Source organism: Lissotriton helveticus, chromosome 7, assembly GCF_964261635.1.
Source record: "Lissotriton helveticus chromosome 7, aLisHel1.1, whole genome shotgun sequence".
NCBI lineage: Eukaryota > Metazoa > Chordata > Amphibia > Caudata > Salamandridae > Lissotriton > Lissotriton helveticus.
Window position 1 is genome coordinate 220,724,066 of NC_136068.1, and position 16,096 is coordinate 220,740,161.

The 16,096-nt window shown below is 41.8% G+C and overlaps 1 protein-coding gene across 4 annotated transcripts in view; it reads left to right on the forward strand.

Annotated features, from left to right (window-relative positions):
* Positions 1 to 16,096, forward strand: part of BMP7 (bone morphogenetic protein 7) — a 1,264,568-nt gene that overhangs the window by 287,553 nt on the left and 960,919 nt on the right. The window contains exon 1 of one of the 4 annotated variants that reach the window (XM_078651996.1): positions 4,531 to 4,557. The exons of the other annotated variants lie outside the window; for them this stretch is intronic. Coding sequence (XP_078508122.1) covers positions 4,546 to 4,557 — 12 coding nt within the window. The 5' untranslated portion in view covers positions 4,531 to 4,545. Of the gene's footprint in view, positions 1 to 4,530; positions 4,558 to 16,096 lie in introns of those variants that run through there. 4 annotated transcript variants of the gene reach the window in all.

Here is a 16,096-nt window from a genome sequence, read left to right on the forward strand (position 1 = left end):
GAGCCGAAACTTCTTTGACTTTTTTCTGCTAATAAAACTACAGCACCTAACTGGTCCGTGTCCGTGTACTGCTTGCCGGCTGGTGAGACTCCTGAGTGCATCAGGAAGCGGAGTGAGTAATAAATATATAAAGTGAGGAGTTGATCCAATAAGAAATAGAGCCCACATGGGCAAAACAACTTTTCTGGTACTTGGAAAAATGTTTCCAGGGGGAGGAAAAAAATGTAACTCTAGGGGAAAAAAATGTAACTCTAGGAAAAAAATGTAACTCCAAAAGACACTGATTATTTACAAAGCACAGGATCACAGTTTGCAATTGTTTTGTGAATTGAACATGCATTGCTGATTAATTACTTTATTTTTTACATTTGGTTGTAAATCTCTTCCATGAATTACATTACGTAGTCTGTTTTCTATGGTACCTGGAGATAGATCACATGTTCATATAAAAACTCACCTTTAACTCACTGATGGTACTCGTGATCAAGAGACAAGGTCTCGAAACGCGTTGAGTGAGTGTTGCCACTTTTTGAAAATAAAAATCACTGCTAATGCAATTGGAGTCCGTGGTGGTTGCTGTCCGAGAAGTGCTTGGGAGAAAACGCAACGCTGTGAGAAAATATTAAAGGCTTGCCTCCTTTACCACGGGCCGCCGTTTGTTTGGTGGCGGAGTTATGGCGATCCCGGTGAAAGCCGGGTACTAATGTATCTGAAACTGATTGACTCTGCCCGCAAAAGATAATACGGGTGACACTGGCTGAAAGGGAGGATTCGGGTCGGCTGAGATAAGAGCCGATTCCGTGAAAATCCAACAAAGCAAGTCGGTGGGAAAGTGAAAACCCGGTATGAACTTTTGTTTACGGAGCAGCTAAGCTTACGATCGAGTGAGCAGCGCTGCAGCATCAGCAGTGACACGTAATAAGTGCACGGTATCGTTTTTCAAAGTAATGGCAAACTCAAGGAAAAATAAACGAGCGGAGGCTGCAGATAAAATGTTTGACAATTGCAGTCAAATTGAAAATGAAGAAGCGAGCGGGGGTGTAAAGACAAACCCTATCACATCACCCAAAAAAACTGCATGGGATAATTTGTGGAAAGCACTCAAACTGGAGCAGAACAAATGGTGGGAAGCCACCACGCTGCAAAAGTACATAGAGGTAGGGAGAATCCCAAGAGGTCTCAGAATCTTTATTACCCCAACTTTCAGCAATCCAGATCCCGTTTTGGTCGAAAATTGGGCTCAGAACAACCATGCGTGCTCCATGAATATGCTACGCATGCTAGTTAAACACGCAACGATTGATGTTGAGAGACTGAATAAAGACATCGAACAATATACGGGGGAGCTGAAAACAATGTGCAGCGAGGATGAATTTCGCAAAGATATGGATAAAATGGAAATAAGACTCAATAAAATCGAGGATGAAATTAAAGTTAAAAACAACGAAAGTTCCAGAGAGACCTTGTGGATTATCAGAAAGGTCAAATTATAACTTTTGCGAAAAAATACGACAAACTAAGAGGCTCAACCACAACTGCAACCGTTTCTGCACTGGCAATTCCAGCGAATCAGGGCACAGATGCTGCAACGACATCTGGGCAGTCAACAAGTGATGATCAAACAGATGGGAGTATCACTAGCGGAAGTGATTTTTCGATTTTGGAAGACTTGGGAGTGGTAAAAAGCAGTGTTTTAACGGAGTCCAATCTCATAATGAGAGGAAGACAAATGAACAACAAACGTGGAGGATCACAAAATCAGCGTCAAAGAAAAGGAAACAGAGGCGGAGAAAACAACAGCGCGCCAACCTCAGGAAATGGTGGAAGCCCCGTGGGAAAACGGACAAGGGGCCAACTAAAGGGGAAATGATGGAACGAAATACAGTCATCAACCTATCTGAGAGGACCCTGACAACATCTGAGGTAGAACTTTTATCTTAGGGTCTTACATTTTGCCCGTCAAGCATGTTTAATTATGCGCAAAGCAGAGTTGATTTATTCCTTTTCACAAGGAAATTAAAAATAAACAAATGGTATGCCACCAAAGTAAAAGAAAAAAGTGTGACAGTTGGGGAAAAACCAAGCAGCATTACAATAGCTGATGTTAATTTGTTACACACTTTAAATATACTTAATGAAAACACTGACAAAGGCAGTGACCCCATTGAGAGTTTACAGCATGAAAACATCCCATTTGATCTGAGTGCTGACAGTAATTTTAAATCAAAATCTAGATTTTTGCCTCAGATAAAAAATGACGCAATAGAGGTTTTCGAACGAGGCATGTGCAATGAATTTCAAAAACTTAGCCAGGAGAAGTTTTATAGTGGCTGGAGCAATGTTACCCCAACACAGAGAAAAGCGATTGAGAATCTGAAGAATGACAGAACCATAGTCATTAAAAAATCGGATAAAGGCGGTAATGTTGTCATACAATCGAGAACTAAATATGTTGAGGAGGGTCTGAGGCAGGTTTCAGATACAACAAAATATTGCAGTAGCAATAGGATGGAATACGAGGGGGCAGTAAGAAACTTTGGGGCACAACTAGTGAGTTGGAAAAACAAAGGATTGATCGAAGAAGAAGAACTGAAGTTTCTTGATTGCAAATTTCCAAAATTACCAGCCCTGTACCTACTGCCCAAGATCCACAAATGCAAAGACAACCCGCCTGGGAGACCTATAGTCTCAGCAACAGGCAGCTGCCTTGAAAACACTTCACGCTATGTCCATCATTTTTTACAGGCTCCAGTACAGAAATTGCCATCGTATATTAAAGACTCCAGTGATTTTTTGAGATGTATAGCAGGGATTGAATGGGAAACTGATTTCTCATTATTGTCCTTAGACGTTGCCAATCTCTATACATGTATCCCACACAAACTTGGACTGGACACATGCAAACATTTTCTAGCACATAGATCCATTTCACATTTATATCACACGGATATGTTGATGGAAATGATGCATATATGTCTAACCGAAAAATTCTTCCTTTTTGACAACAAAATATTCCGGCAAACCCTTGGTACATCAATGGGGACTTGTTTTGCCCCATCATTTGCAGGCCTCTTTATGGGGCATTGGGAAGAAAAAGTAGTCTATCAGTTACCCATTTTTTCAGAGAAGGTGGCAAAATGGGTCAGATATATAGATGATATTTTTGTGGTATGGAGGGGAACTGAGCAAGAGGCAACTGATTTTGTGACCATGCTAAATGTTAACGAATACAATCTTCAATTCACAAGCTAGTGGTCAAAGGAAACACTGGAGTTTCTAGATTTGAGCCTGAGAATAGAAAATAACAAACTGGAAAGTTCACTATTCAGGAAAACGACGGCGGGAAATAGCATTTTACATGCTAGGAGCTGTCACCAAAATTCTCTCATAAACAGTATCCCATTGGGAGAATTACTAAGGGCAAAACGAAACTGCAGCACTGAAAGCAGCTTTAAAGTTGAAGAAGAAATAATGACATCTCGTTTCCTAGCAAGAGGGTACTCAACAAAGGTGATTAACAAAGCTAAAGCAATAGCAGCTGAAAGAACAAGGGATTCACTCTTACAAAAAGAGAGAATAAAAGATAAGGCAGAATTATGCACAACAAGGTTCATCACCACTTACAGTAATAGAGCATACAATGTAAGAAAAAGCTTGCAGAAGTTTTGGCCCATTTTACATACAGATCCTGACCTGACTAAATGTGTGGCATCGGAACCACAAGTAACCTTCAGAAGAACTAGATCATTGAAAGATTCCCTATGCAGAGCAGTAGAACCCCCAAAAACTAAAATACAGGGAATACAGGGATTTTATACATGCAGAAACTGCAAAGCATGTAAGAATAGCAGGAACAGAAAGGAAGTCATTCTATCTGAAGGCACTGCCCCATTCAAAATTGTAGAACACACTTCGTGCAATTCAGACTTTGCAGTTTATGCCCTTTTCTGCCCCTGTAAAAAAGCCTACATCGGGAGTACTGTTAAGAAAGCAAAACTCCGAATACTCGAACATCTAAGAGCGATAAAAAATGGTGACAAACAATATCCTATCGCCCGCCACTTCGAAAGTCATCACAAACAAAAGACAGACTTATTAAGTTTCTGTGTTCTGGAAACAGTCAAACAAAACGAGAGAGGGGGAAACAGAACACAAAGCCTACGACGTTTATAGTCAAGGCTCATTATACAGTACAGAACCATGACACCAAGGGGGCACAACTGCGATGAGGAACTAGAAGTGCATTTGGGGTAGGAAGAAGTCAGGATAATGAACAGTACATGATGTTGTAATGCGTTTTTCACTGTGCTTAATGAATGCAATGATTTACTTGAAATAATTGAATTAGTGAATAGGGTGGCAATTTCATCCAGCTCGCATACAGAACAGCTAGCTTAATTTTAATTTTTCAATTTCACTGTCAGAAGAAAAGTTTACAGATTTTAATTATCAGTTGCTCCAGGAGGGGAATTAATAAGTTTTTTATTTTTCCCTTTTTTTGACAGGCCACGTACAAAAAATTCAGTGGGAAGATAAACAAGGAGGATGAGAATCCATGTACGAATTGAAACATAGCAATGTATATTATAACTGTGATATGCAAAGTATATATTTGAGTAGCCCACTTGGGCGGAAAGTGAGGAGTTGATCCAATAAGAAATAGAGCCCACATGGGCAAAACAACTTTTCTGGTACTTGGAAAAATGTTTCCAGGGGGAGGAAAGAAATGTAACTCTAGGGGAAAAAAATGTAACTCTAGGAAAAAAATGTAACTCCAAAAGACACTGATTATTTACAAAGCACAGGATCACAGTTTGCAATTGTTTTGTGAATTGAACATGCATTGCTGATTAATTACTTTATTTTTTACATTTGGTTGTAAATGTCTTCCATGAATTACATTACGTAGTCTGTTTTCTATGGTACCTGGAGATAGATCACATGTTCATATAAAAACTCACCTTTAACTCACTGATGGTACTCGTGATCAAGAGACAAGGTCTCGAAACGCGTCGAGTGAGTGTTGCCACTTTTTGAAAATAAAAATCACTGCTAATGCAATTGGAGTCCGTGGTGGTTGCTGTCCGAGAAGTGCTTGGGAGAAAACGCAACGCTGTGAGAAAATATATATATATATATATATATATATATATATATATATATATATATTCACTGAAAAAAACATAGGTTATAGACCATATATAGTTAGGAATTAGCATTTACAAAACCTTGAAAATTCACTGAAAAAAACCATAGGTTATAGACCATATATAGTTAGGAATTAGCATTTACAAAACCTTGAAAATTCACTGAAAAAACCATAGGTTAGAGACCATATATAGTTAGCTGGACATTTTATTGACATAAAACCAATGAAATTCCATATATAGTTAGTTGCACTAACTATATATCGCGCACCCGCAATCCACTGCTGATGATGTCACATATTACATCATTCATGACATGGTCAGTGACATCACTGATGACATCACTGATGACATCTCAAATGACATCACTGATGACATCACTGATAACAACATCCAGTGATTTTTTGTTTCTGTAAAGTTTAAATATGTCTTACATATTGAAGAATGAGTGGATGTGTAAGTGTCTGGACGAAGGATTTAGTAGGTGCATGACTGACTGTATGAGTGAGTGATTAAATGTGTCTCACTGAGTGCATGGGTTAGTGACTAAACTGTCTTAATTTGTGCATCATTATGTCTGTTGTTCTGTAAACTGCTGCATGTGTTGATCAGTAGCTATATGAGTAACTATATGGGTTATTGATTGATTGCCCAAGTATTTGTATGGGAGACTGAGTGTGTGTGTGGCTAGCTGGGAGGTGTGTGACTCTGTGCAGATCAATGTGTACTTGTATCAATGATTGTATAAGAAGGTAAGTATGTGTTAGTATATGTTTGAAAATGTAAGGTGCTCTATGTTTAACTGTATAGACAAGAAAATGGAAGTGTCATTGATTCTTTACAGGACTGACTAGGTGTGTGAGTAACTCCATGGATGAGTGGCAGACTGTGAGTGTCTGTATAGGTGTATGAGTGCATATGATAGTGTTGTAAAGATGAGTGATTGTATGTATGAATGATTGTATGGGTGAATGAGTGAAGGTGTGTGTAGACGTAGCAATCAGTGAGTGCGTATGTAGTAACTAGTATTGGTGTGTCAATGGTTTCAAAAATTATACTCTGTATTTAACACTGGGTGAAACAGAGGTTATATTAAAATGTGAGGAGATGCATTGTATTGTCACATGAATGATATCATCAGTGATGTGGTCATTGATGTCAAATGAGATGTCATCAGTGATGTCATTTGAGATGTCATCAGTGATGTCACTGACCATGTTATGAATGATGTAATATGTGACATCATCAGCAGTGGATTGCGGGTGCGCGATATATAGTTAGTGCAACTAACTATATATGGAATTTCATTGGTTTTATGTCAATAAAATGTCCAGCTAACTATATATGGTCTCTAACCTATGGTTTTTTCAGTGAATTTTCAAGGTTTTGTAAATGCTAATTCCTAACTATATATGGTCTATAACCTATGGTTTTTTCAGTGAATTTTCAAGGTTTTGTAAATGCTAATTCCTAACTATATATGGTCTATAACCTATGGTTTTTTCAGTGAATTTCAATGGTTTTTTAATAGCAAATATCATAAGCTGTCGAATGTCAAGTACGTGGTAAGTAAAAACATTTTCGTGTTTATGCACACTGATCTGCTTTGAATGCTGCCCCCCACCCCTCATTTCTATTAGGAGTACTCTCTCTTTGCAGATAGTGAAGGGTAGTTAACGCAGGCCTTTGCCCCCGTTGTAATCCGTCGTGCCTGCTTCTCTCTCCATTTGATTGATTGTTCTCTTTGGTTCATTCTCTATTTACAAACAAGCACAGAGTCGCAATACTCTGTTTAGTCTTTGCAGATAGCGAAAAATCGTGTAAAAAAACAAAAGGAATCGAGCAAAATCAGTAGGCCACTAATGGGATCTCTTTTTGACCTCGCTAAAATAGAAACATTAGGAACAACCTGTTGAAAATAGCAATGTGTATGTACATAAGCGGCGTTCATTTGTGTTCACAGTACCCCTTGTTGATTGTTTGAATCGAGCATTGAATTGTTCGAAGTTGGTTCTCTTAAGGATCTTCTCTGCCTGCAAACGAGGAAGAATAGGAATATTCTCTCTCCCTTTGCAGATAGTGAAGGGTAGGTAACGCAAGCCTTTAACACGTCGTACCTATTTCATTCCTCATTGATTGATTGATTGTCCGAACATTGACTGTTTGGGAATTAGTTCTTTTGGAGGTATTCCCTGTTTGCAAATAAACGTAGGAAAATCTTTGCAAGTAGTGAAAGGGTAGGTAATGCGGACCTTTCTCCCCTGTTGTAATCTGTCATGCCTATCTACTCCCCACTGATTGATGCACCTGTTTCACCCGGACCATTTACTAGAGATAGGTCATCTGGCCCAACAAGAGAGCACCCCTAGTGAAAAGGACATATGCAATAATAACGAAGTGATCACTGTATCCTGTTAACAGAAACTTTAGCATGAAACAACCTGGAAAGAAAAGAATAGGAAAACGAAAATCAGTAGGCCACTGATGAACTTTTTATTAAATAACAAACAAAGAAACGATAACAATACGTAATGATAAAACCTATTATTGTCCTAGAAACAAGAAACGTTAGAAGTAAGCCCGTAATAAGAAACCTGAAAACATCGCCCCTCACTGCCCCAAAACATGTCTGTCCCACCGCCTGCCACGGCCAAATAACGGCAAACTGGGAAAGATAGAAGTCAGCAGACATCCGCCCCATTCTAGAAACTTCCAAAGGGCAACAGGTTTTCGGCTACGCCCAGCCGGAAGCAACACATATAAGGCGGGTCCTGCTGCCACGCCTCGGAGATCATCACGTAGGGTGTAGCCGGAGGAGAGGCCGAGGCCGAGGCCAGCGGGACCCGGCCAGGGGGATTGACAACGCTGGAGAGTTGCAGGGGGGGGAATGTCCGTGTCCTCGACCCTCCCCTCTCTCTCCCAGTCCGGCCGCGGTGGCCCTTGACAGTTTCAGGTAGTCCCGCCACATTCTCTACCGGTCCGGCCACCAACGGCCGGGGCCGATGGGATCCGGCTGCAGCCGATAAACCAAGGAACCCGTTCATGGGGCCAGAGCAAGGGGCGTCCGGCCGACATCCACCGGAAGCCCGGCCCGAAGACGGACGGGACACTTCTTCTTTCTTGGATAATGGCTTTGACAACACTGGGGGGGATGTCTTGCACATGCCTCCGACCCCCCCCCCTCGTCCTCATCGCCTGGTCCGGCCATAACAAATCTCAAGCGAGACGCCGTGGGGTGCACTGGGAGGGAGAGACGGTGCGAACAGGCCTCTCCCGCCTCCCCAGTGGAGGCTTCCCACCTGCACCCTCAGCGCTCCAGGCGCCCGGAAAAGGGTTCTTCCACTGTGGCGATGCTGCAACGTCTCGCCCGGCAGGGTGGAGCCCGTCCGCTCATTTGACCCCGCGATCGCCAGTAGCTACCGAACTCTCAAAATGGCGATCGACCTGGCAAGAGCGGGCCCAGCATAAAGAAATGGCCCGGTCACTGGTTGACTCCACCACCGTAGTCCTCCACGACCTTGAAGATTCTAGAGGAGCCGCGGGAGTCTCCGACCCCCGCAGACACCCCCGATGGGGAATGACTGCCATGATCGCCCGTGGAGTGACGAAACTGTATCCGCGGGACGTCGGCGCTCCCATGCTGGCGCCAGCCTCACTTTGAATTACTAGAATCCTGCAAACCTCAGTTCCGGTGAAAGCACACTGTGACCCGGTAGGAAAAATTGTTGCACCCCCTCCCCTTTTTGACTGATAGTTCAAACCACCGATCCTTTCCTTTGCCCTTTTACCAGAACTTTGGACTGCCTCCCCCTCTTTTACATTTTCTAGAGAAAACAAAACATTAACCACTACATTAGCATAGCAGTTGACACCAGAACTGTTTTCAAATTGAAAACCAACAACATCTTCAACAGAATCCTTTTTGTTTCTGCTGTGACCCTGCTACAGCACAGGCATTGTCCCCAGCAGTAATTCTGCAATGCCGGTAAGAATAGCTGTGGTGCCTACTGGACTCACTCACCCCCGCGGCGCCCCACGCCGTTATTTGCTGGGCGGCAACTTACTAGACATCACCTTCGTGCCATCTAGATTTCAGCGCGTTCTGCTGCCTTGGAACTATTCGCACAACAGACTGCTACTGACGACCCACCCCCAGGCAACATCTTCTGAATTTTCATAATTTGAAAGAACTAGTAACATGTCCTCATCAGGAATTTCCTCATGAAAAGTCTGCAATGATGATTCTTGTAACTCTATGGTCTCCAAACATTCGATAAATTCGCCATCAAGAGATTGATCAAAAAAATCATTCAAGTCATCTCCTCCTTGTGAGAATATTTCATTATTGGTGCTGTCAATTTCAATAAATGTATTGGATAATTCAAAAGAAATTGCCACGGTCTCTTCGTTGTTTAAATGTTTTTACTGTTTTTGTTTTGTTGTATATATTTATAAGTTATTAAAGTTTTATAATCCTACTACTTTGTTGGAGTGCTATATATTTTTAATGTGACACATAAATGTAAAAACTTTGATGTACAAAGAGTCATCCCTGGAATCTTCCGCTTCAGGCTCGGTCCCCTCCCCAATCACAATACAGGATGGTTTTCAGATAGTAGGAACACGTGTGGTGTGACGGATCTCATCGGGTGTGGGCCTTGATCTACTATAACTCCTTTGAAGAGGGGTGATTCTTTACAGCTGGGGCCATAAACTACATCTGCAGGGCTAGCTGATAGCCTGGACAATCGGACACAGAGGAAGAGGAGTGTCAGAGGGTGCGGTAGTGAATAGGGCGAAAGGGAGGTGTCGGGCGGGCACAGAGTGTGATTCTCAGGGAAGAGCAGCGCAGATGGGGAGAGGTTTATTGCCCATGCATAACACAGAGAGCGGGGGTGACCAGTGCCTGGGGAAGATGCTTGCGAGGGTGGGGAGCCATGCTACGAATCAACAGCGTGCAGAGAGTGGGTCTGGTCAAGGCATCTAAAATGGCTGCCGTGCACGACAAAAGTGTGGCATTTCAAAAAAGGCAAGATGGCGCAAACAATGTTTTTCAACACTTCCTCATTTCCTTCGAATCGAACGTTAACAGACGTTGGTGCATATTACCAAAGTTAAGCGATATTTATCGCTAACGATGCTTACCAACAAATTTTTTACCGCTAAGCATCGTCAGAAATTATCGAAGATAAACCTTGCTATTATCAAGGTTTATCGCAAATGCGATAAAAAACGACCGCAATGCATTAATATCGCTGAAAACTCAGCGATATTCATGCATTACCGAGCTAATGCTCTTAGCCATGTTATCCACCTCCCATTGGATAACATGGCTAAGAACTGCTCAGGGCAGGTGTTAGTTTTTGGAGATATTCGCGCTTAGCGCGAATATCTCCAAAAGTTGGTAATAGGAGATATATATCTTGCATGTTGTAATGCAAATTATTGTGGTATATGGAACTCATACCATAATCTCTCAGGAAAGCAGAAACTGATCCTTTTAGGACCGCCTGAGAAGGCCTAGGGGGTGAGGGGTACTCTACTTTGCCCCCTTTTCACGTTCCGAACTATTTTATTTTACTCTCTTCTGTAATTACACAAAATAGCAGCGATAAGATGCATCAGAGACACACAGTGAGAGAAAGGAGGCCGGAGATGAAGAAGAGATGTCAAATACACATTGGAGATAATATAGTGGGAGAAGGGAAGTAAATATGAGTAAACTTACCATGTAACATAAAAATGTTGCACTCTATACTATAAGTCTCATTTTATACTACAATCACTTCGCTACAACCTCATAAATTAAAAATAAAAATGAATAATGTCTCAAACAATTTTTGATTTCTAAATATAAATTTATTCTTCTGAATTTTCTAAATTTGAAAGAACTAGTAACATGTCCTCATCAGGAATTTCCTCTTCAATCATCTCATCTGGAATCTCCTCATTAAAAGTCTGCAATGATGATTCTTGTAACTCTATGGTCTCCAAACATTCGATAAATTCGCCATCAACAGATTGATCAAAAAAATCATTCAAGTCATCTCCTCCTTGTGACAATATTTCATTATTGGTGCTGTCAATTTCAATCAATGTAGTGGAATCATTCAAGTCATCTCCTCTTTGTGACAATATTTCATTATTGGTGCTGTCAATTTCAATCAATGTAGTGGACAATTCAAAAGAAATTGCCACGGTCTCTTCATTGTGAGCCATTTTATTTTGAAATTGCTTGCTGTAAATTGCAGAAAAAAATAATCACTTTCATTTATCGTTTTTAGTAATACATAATATAAAACTAACTTTATCAAGTATTTAGTATAACAGAAGGACTGCAAATAAATAACAGAAAACATTTTTCAAATTATCTTCAAGTGTACAACATAGTTCCCCTTACAAATTAACAACTCACCTTTTTAAAAGTAGGAGAAGTGTTAGTACTGTGTAAATCAAACACCAGAAATTCACCACCAAAAATTCCTCACAAATGTACCTCAGACAGTAGTATCACAAAATGGCTGTGGTTTCCTCTCATTTGAGATATATACATAACCAATTAACTTTCATCACACACAAATACAAAACCAAAGTAACATTTTAATTGGTTCTAAATTTCAACACTTTCAAATGTGTTTTCCCCATGCAATTTTCCATAGGACATTTACATACGTCTACAGCCTGAATGGCTGAACGGAATTACACCAAACTTGGCAAAATGGTACATCGAACCTAAGAGGTCAGGAAGGATCTACTATGCCCCCTTATGGTCATTTGCCCCTTCGCTTTGGCCTCCTCTTGTCTCTCGATCCTACCGAGAGACAAGATGGCGGCCGCTACGGACTGTTTGGAATGTTTACAGACGCCGGAGAACCAATCAGCTTCGCAAAGCTCCGTAACGCGAAAAGTACGCGAAGCGGAGCGCTGTTACAGATATATATCTTTTTTTGAACGTTAATTTCTCAAAATCCACTGGAGCACATATATTGAGACCTAGCAAAGGCACATCGGGCTACCAGTCCCTAATATTTTGCCAAGTTTCGTGCAAATCCATTCAGCCGTTCGATTATTATTATTATTTTTTTTTTTGCCCCGCGGGGCCCTTTTAAAACCTCCACATCAAACCTAGGGGGTCAGCGAGGATCTACTATGCCCCCTTATGGTCATTTGCCCCTTCGCTTTGGCCTCCTCTTGTCTCTCGATCCTACCGAGAGACAAGATGGCGGCCGCTACGGACTGTTTGGAATGTTCACAGACGCCGGAGAACCAATCAGCTTCGCTTCACAAAGCTCCGTACCGCGAAAAGTCCGCGAACCGGAGCGCTGCCCGGTCCGCTGTTACAGATATATATCTTTTTTTGAACGTTAATTTCTCAAAATCCACTGAAGCACATATATTGAGACCTAGCAAAGGCACATCGGGCTACCAGTCCCTACAATTTTGCCAAGTTTCGTGCAAATCCATTCAGCCGTTCGGGCTAAAAGTGAGGCCAACCGCCCTATGGGAAACTCAATGTTAAAAACACGTTTTGGGACCCCCCTTTTTTCTCGGCCCCCCCTTGACGAAACCCCCCCAAATATTCAGGGGCTGCTCAGAAACGAAATGTTCCATTTTCCTGAAAATTTCAGCCAATTCCGTCCACAAACGCCAAAGTTATTAGACATAGAATTTTCAAAAATCCCATAGAGAAAAAATCCTAACTATATATACCTACTGGCGACCGCCAGTAGGTAATATATATATATGGTATCCACAATCCTGAACCCGATCAGAACTTGATCCCAAAGCAGGTACGGACCACAAAATGTAGAGAATACATTCTTCCTTATTTAATGCATATTTAAAAGTGCAAGTGTAGTGCCATTTAAAAGCAAGTGCCCAGCCTGACGCGTTTTGACTGCCCAACGGCAGTCTTGATCACATGATATATATGATATAACAAACTCCACTGTCACGTTTTACAAAAGAAGCTCAAGCCCAATTCCGTTCACGTACGATGACGTGAACCAAATGGACTTGAGCTTCTTTTATCAAACGTGACAGTGGAGTTTGTTGTATTTTTGAGGATTCGCGCCCTCGCTCAAGCCCGCCGCCATTGGAGGCAGAGAGACCCGCGAACTGTGTTGATTTCAGATAGATATATATATATTATTAGGCATGGCAATGTATTTTGAATTACCAACATAAGTAGCTACATGTGAACAGTATTGCTGTATTTTGCAGTGCTTTTGTATTGTCTAGGGCTGTTCTGTTTCAAATACTCTTTTAGACAGATTTTATATCAATTCTGGTTTTTTGAGAATCAAAAATGTGATTTTTATGAAAAATCGATTTGAGTATGTATTTTAAATAGTATATTTATAATTATTTAATATTTATGTACAAGCCCGGTGTATCTCAAAAAGATGAGGTCATCATTTGCTACAGGATAGTATGTTTTTTATGTTGTTGCCTGCCAAGCTCTGATCGATTTGCACTTGCACTTTAAATACTGGTCCTATCCTAACTCAACATGTCATGTGATCAAGCTTCAGGGGAAGCGAAACGCGTTATGGCGGACAGGCTGGGCGTGAATAAAGCACTCTAATTCTGCACTAATTTATTGGTTCTGCTCCTCGTCATTGTTCGAGTCAAGAACGTTTGCTGGTGACGATTTTATATAGAGCTTGACTCCCGAAACGCGTTGATGAATGGAGGAGTTGGCCTAACGGCTAGGGCGCTCGACCTTGGACCTGGGGATCTGGGTTCGAGTCTCTGTAACGACGCCAAAACCTCCTGTGATTCTGGGCAAATCACTTAATCTCCCCGTGCCTAAAATGAATGTGTGTCTGTCCTCATGTAACGTAACTGGTGCTATGTAAAGCGCTCTGATACCTGATTCAGTTCGGGTCTAGTTCGCGCTATATAAAACTCTGCAAAAAAAAAAAAATGTAACATAAAAAATAAAAAGCCTAAGTTAATGATTCCCGCGTACGAGTGCCGGATGATTTCCTTGTCAAACCGAAATGGATATCTTATCTTGAATATATATATATATATAAATATATGAGAACCAAATCCTGAGTTGAAAAAGCTAACTCCTTCACCTTCACCAGGAACGGACCACCACAAAAGGATTAAAGTTTAGTGCAGTTTATTGAAGCCTTCTCACAACATGACGCGTTTCAGCCGGGTTGCCCCGGCCTTGATCACATCTCCTCCGAAGAAAGAGAAGAGGCCACAGTTGGGGAATTCGCGGAGGCACCTTTATTCAATAACATTGCAGTAACGGTGAATGCATTTCGGCTTCGTAAGCCTTCATCAGTGCCAGCAGTAATCAGGTGCTGTGCACGTCATCTTTTCTTATATTGTCCCGCCACAAACTATTGGGTTGCGGTCTGCTCCGCCCCCAAGCCAGTGCTTTGGCTCACCTGTAGCAGATCATCTAATGCCTGTGAACTGCAAGTCCCAGAATGCTGTTCATTGATCCAGGTAGGTACAGCAAAGGACGTTCAATCACTGTACGGAATGCGGGGCATGGGATGACAGTGAAACCATTTTCCTGCATGATATAGTACTTGAAATCAGGCACCCCCTTGAGTACCCAACCACATCAACCCACAGTCTGAAGAGTCCATTCGGCGGAGGCGGATACGGGAATCCATTTCGCCCAGCGTGGAGTGTTGTGACTCCAACACCGCTCTATCTCCTCCCGAACATGGTGGTGGGCTCTGGCATGTTCAATCCCTTGGACAGTGAAGAAATCCGCCACAGCAGAAACCCGAGGAAACCAGGACAACTTAATGATGCGGGGGCCTTTGAAGCGCGTCTGGAGCCACCACCCTGAAACATGAAAGTAAACTCCTCCGAAGAAAGAGAAGAGGCCACAGTAGGGGAATTCGCGGAGGCACCTTTAATCAATAACCCTGCAGTAATGGCGAATGCATTTCGGCTTTGTAAGCCTTCCTCAGCGCCAGCAGTAATCAGGTGGTGTGCACGTCATCTTCTCTTATACTGTCCTGCCACAAACTATTGGGTTGCGGTCCACAACCCAATAATATATATTTATATATCACAATCCCACTGTTGTTACTCCATTCATCGACCGCATGCCATGGACACAAATCTTTTTAAACAAGCGGTTTTTTATTGCTCTCTTGGCAAGAGAGCAATGAACAACCTCTTGTTTAAAGTGATTTGTGTCCATGGCATGCTGTCTATGAATGGAGTAACAGCAGTGGGATGTATGACGTTACAACACATGCTTTTACCACGCATGCTGTTACAACGCAGTTTTTACAACGCAAACCTTTACAACGCATAGCGCTTTGGGGTGCTGGATAGTGAATAGCTTAATTTACTATTCCAACTCCAGTCCCCGTGAACACTAGGGAAGGTGTTGGATAGTAAATTAAATCTATTCCCTATCCTAGAGCGCCCCCAGCGCAATGCGTTGTAATGGTTTTCATTGTAAAACCTGCGTTGTAAAAGCACTGCGTTGTAAAAGTTTCGTTGTAAAGGATGTTTCCCACAGCAGTGGGATTGAGAAGTAGGGGTTCGCCACCCCGCCGTAGAACGCCGTTGCAAGAGGCCCGGGTAAGGCTATTGCGCTTTGCTTTGCTGTAGGATAGATATATATATATATATATATATATATATATATATATATTACCTACTGGCGATAGCCAGTAGGTATATATAATTAGGATTGGCTACCATAGGAAATCCGCAACATTCTATTGGGAATAACTTTGGCGCCGGTTGAGGAATTTGCGTGTAATTTTCCAAAATTGTGGCCAGCTCCGCTGCGCTCCTTCTGACAAGTCTACAGCCCGAACCGCTGAACGGAATTACACCAAACTTGGCAAAATTGTAGGGACTGGTACGCAGAAGTGCCTTTGCTATATTTGGTGAAAATTGCTCCAGTGGTTTTTATGAAAATTAACTTCAAAAACACATATATATCTGGG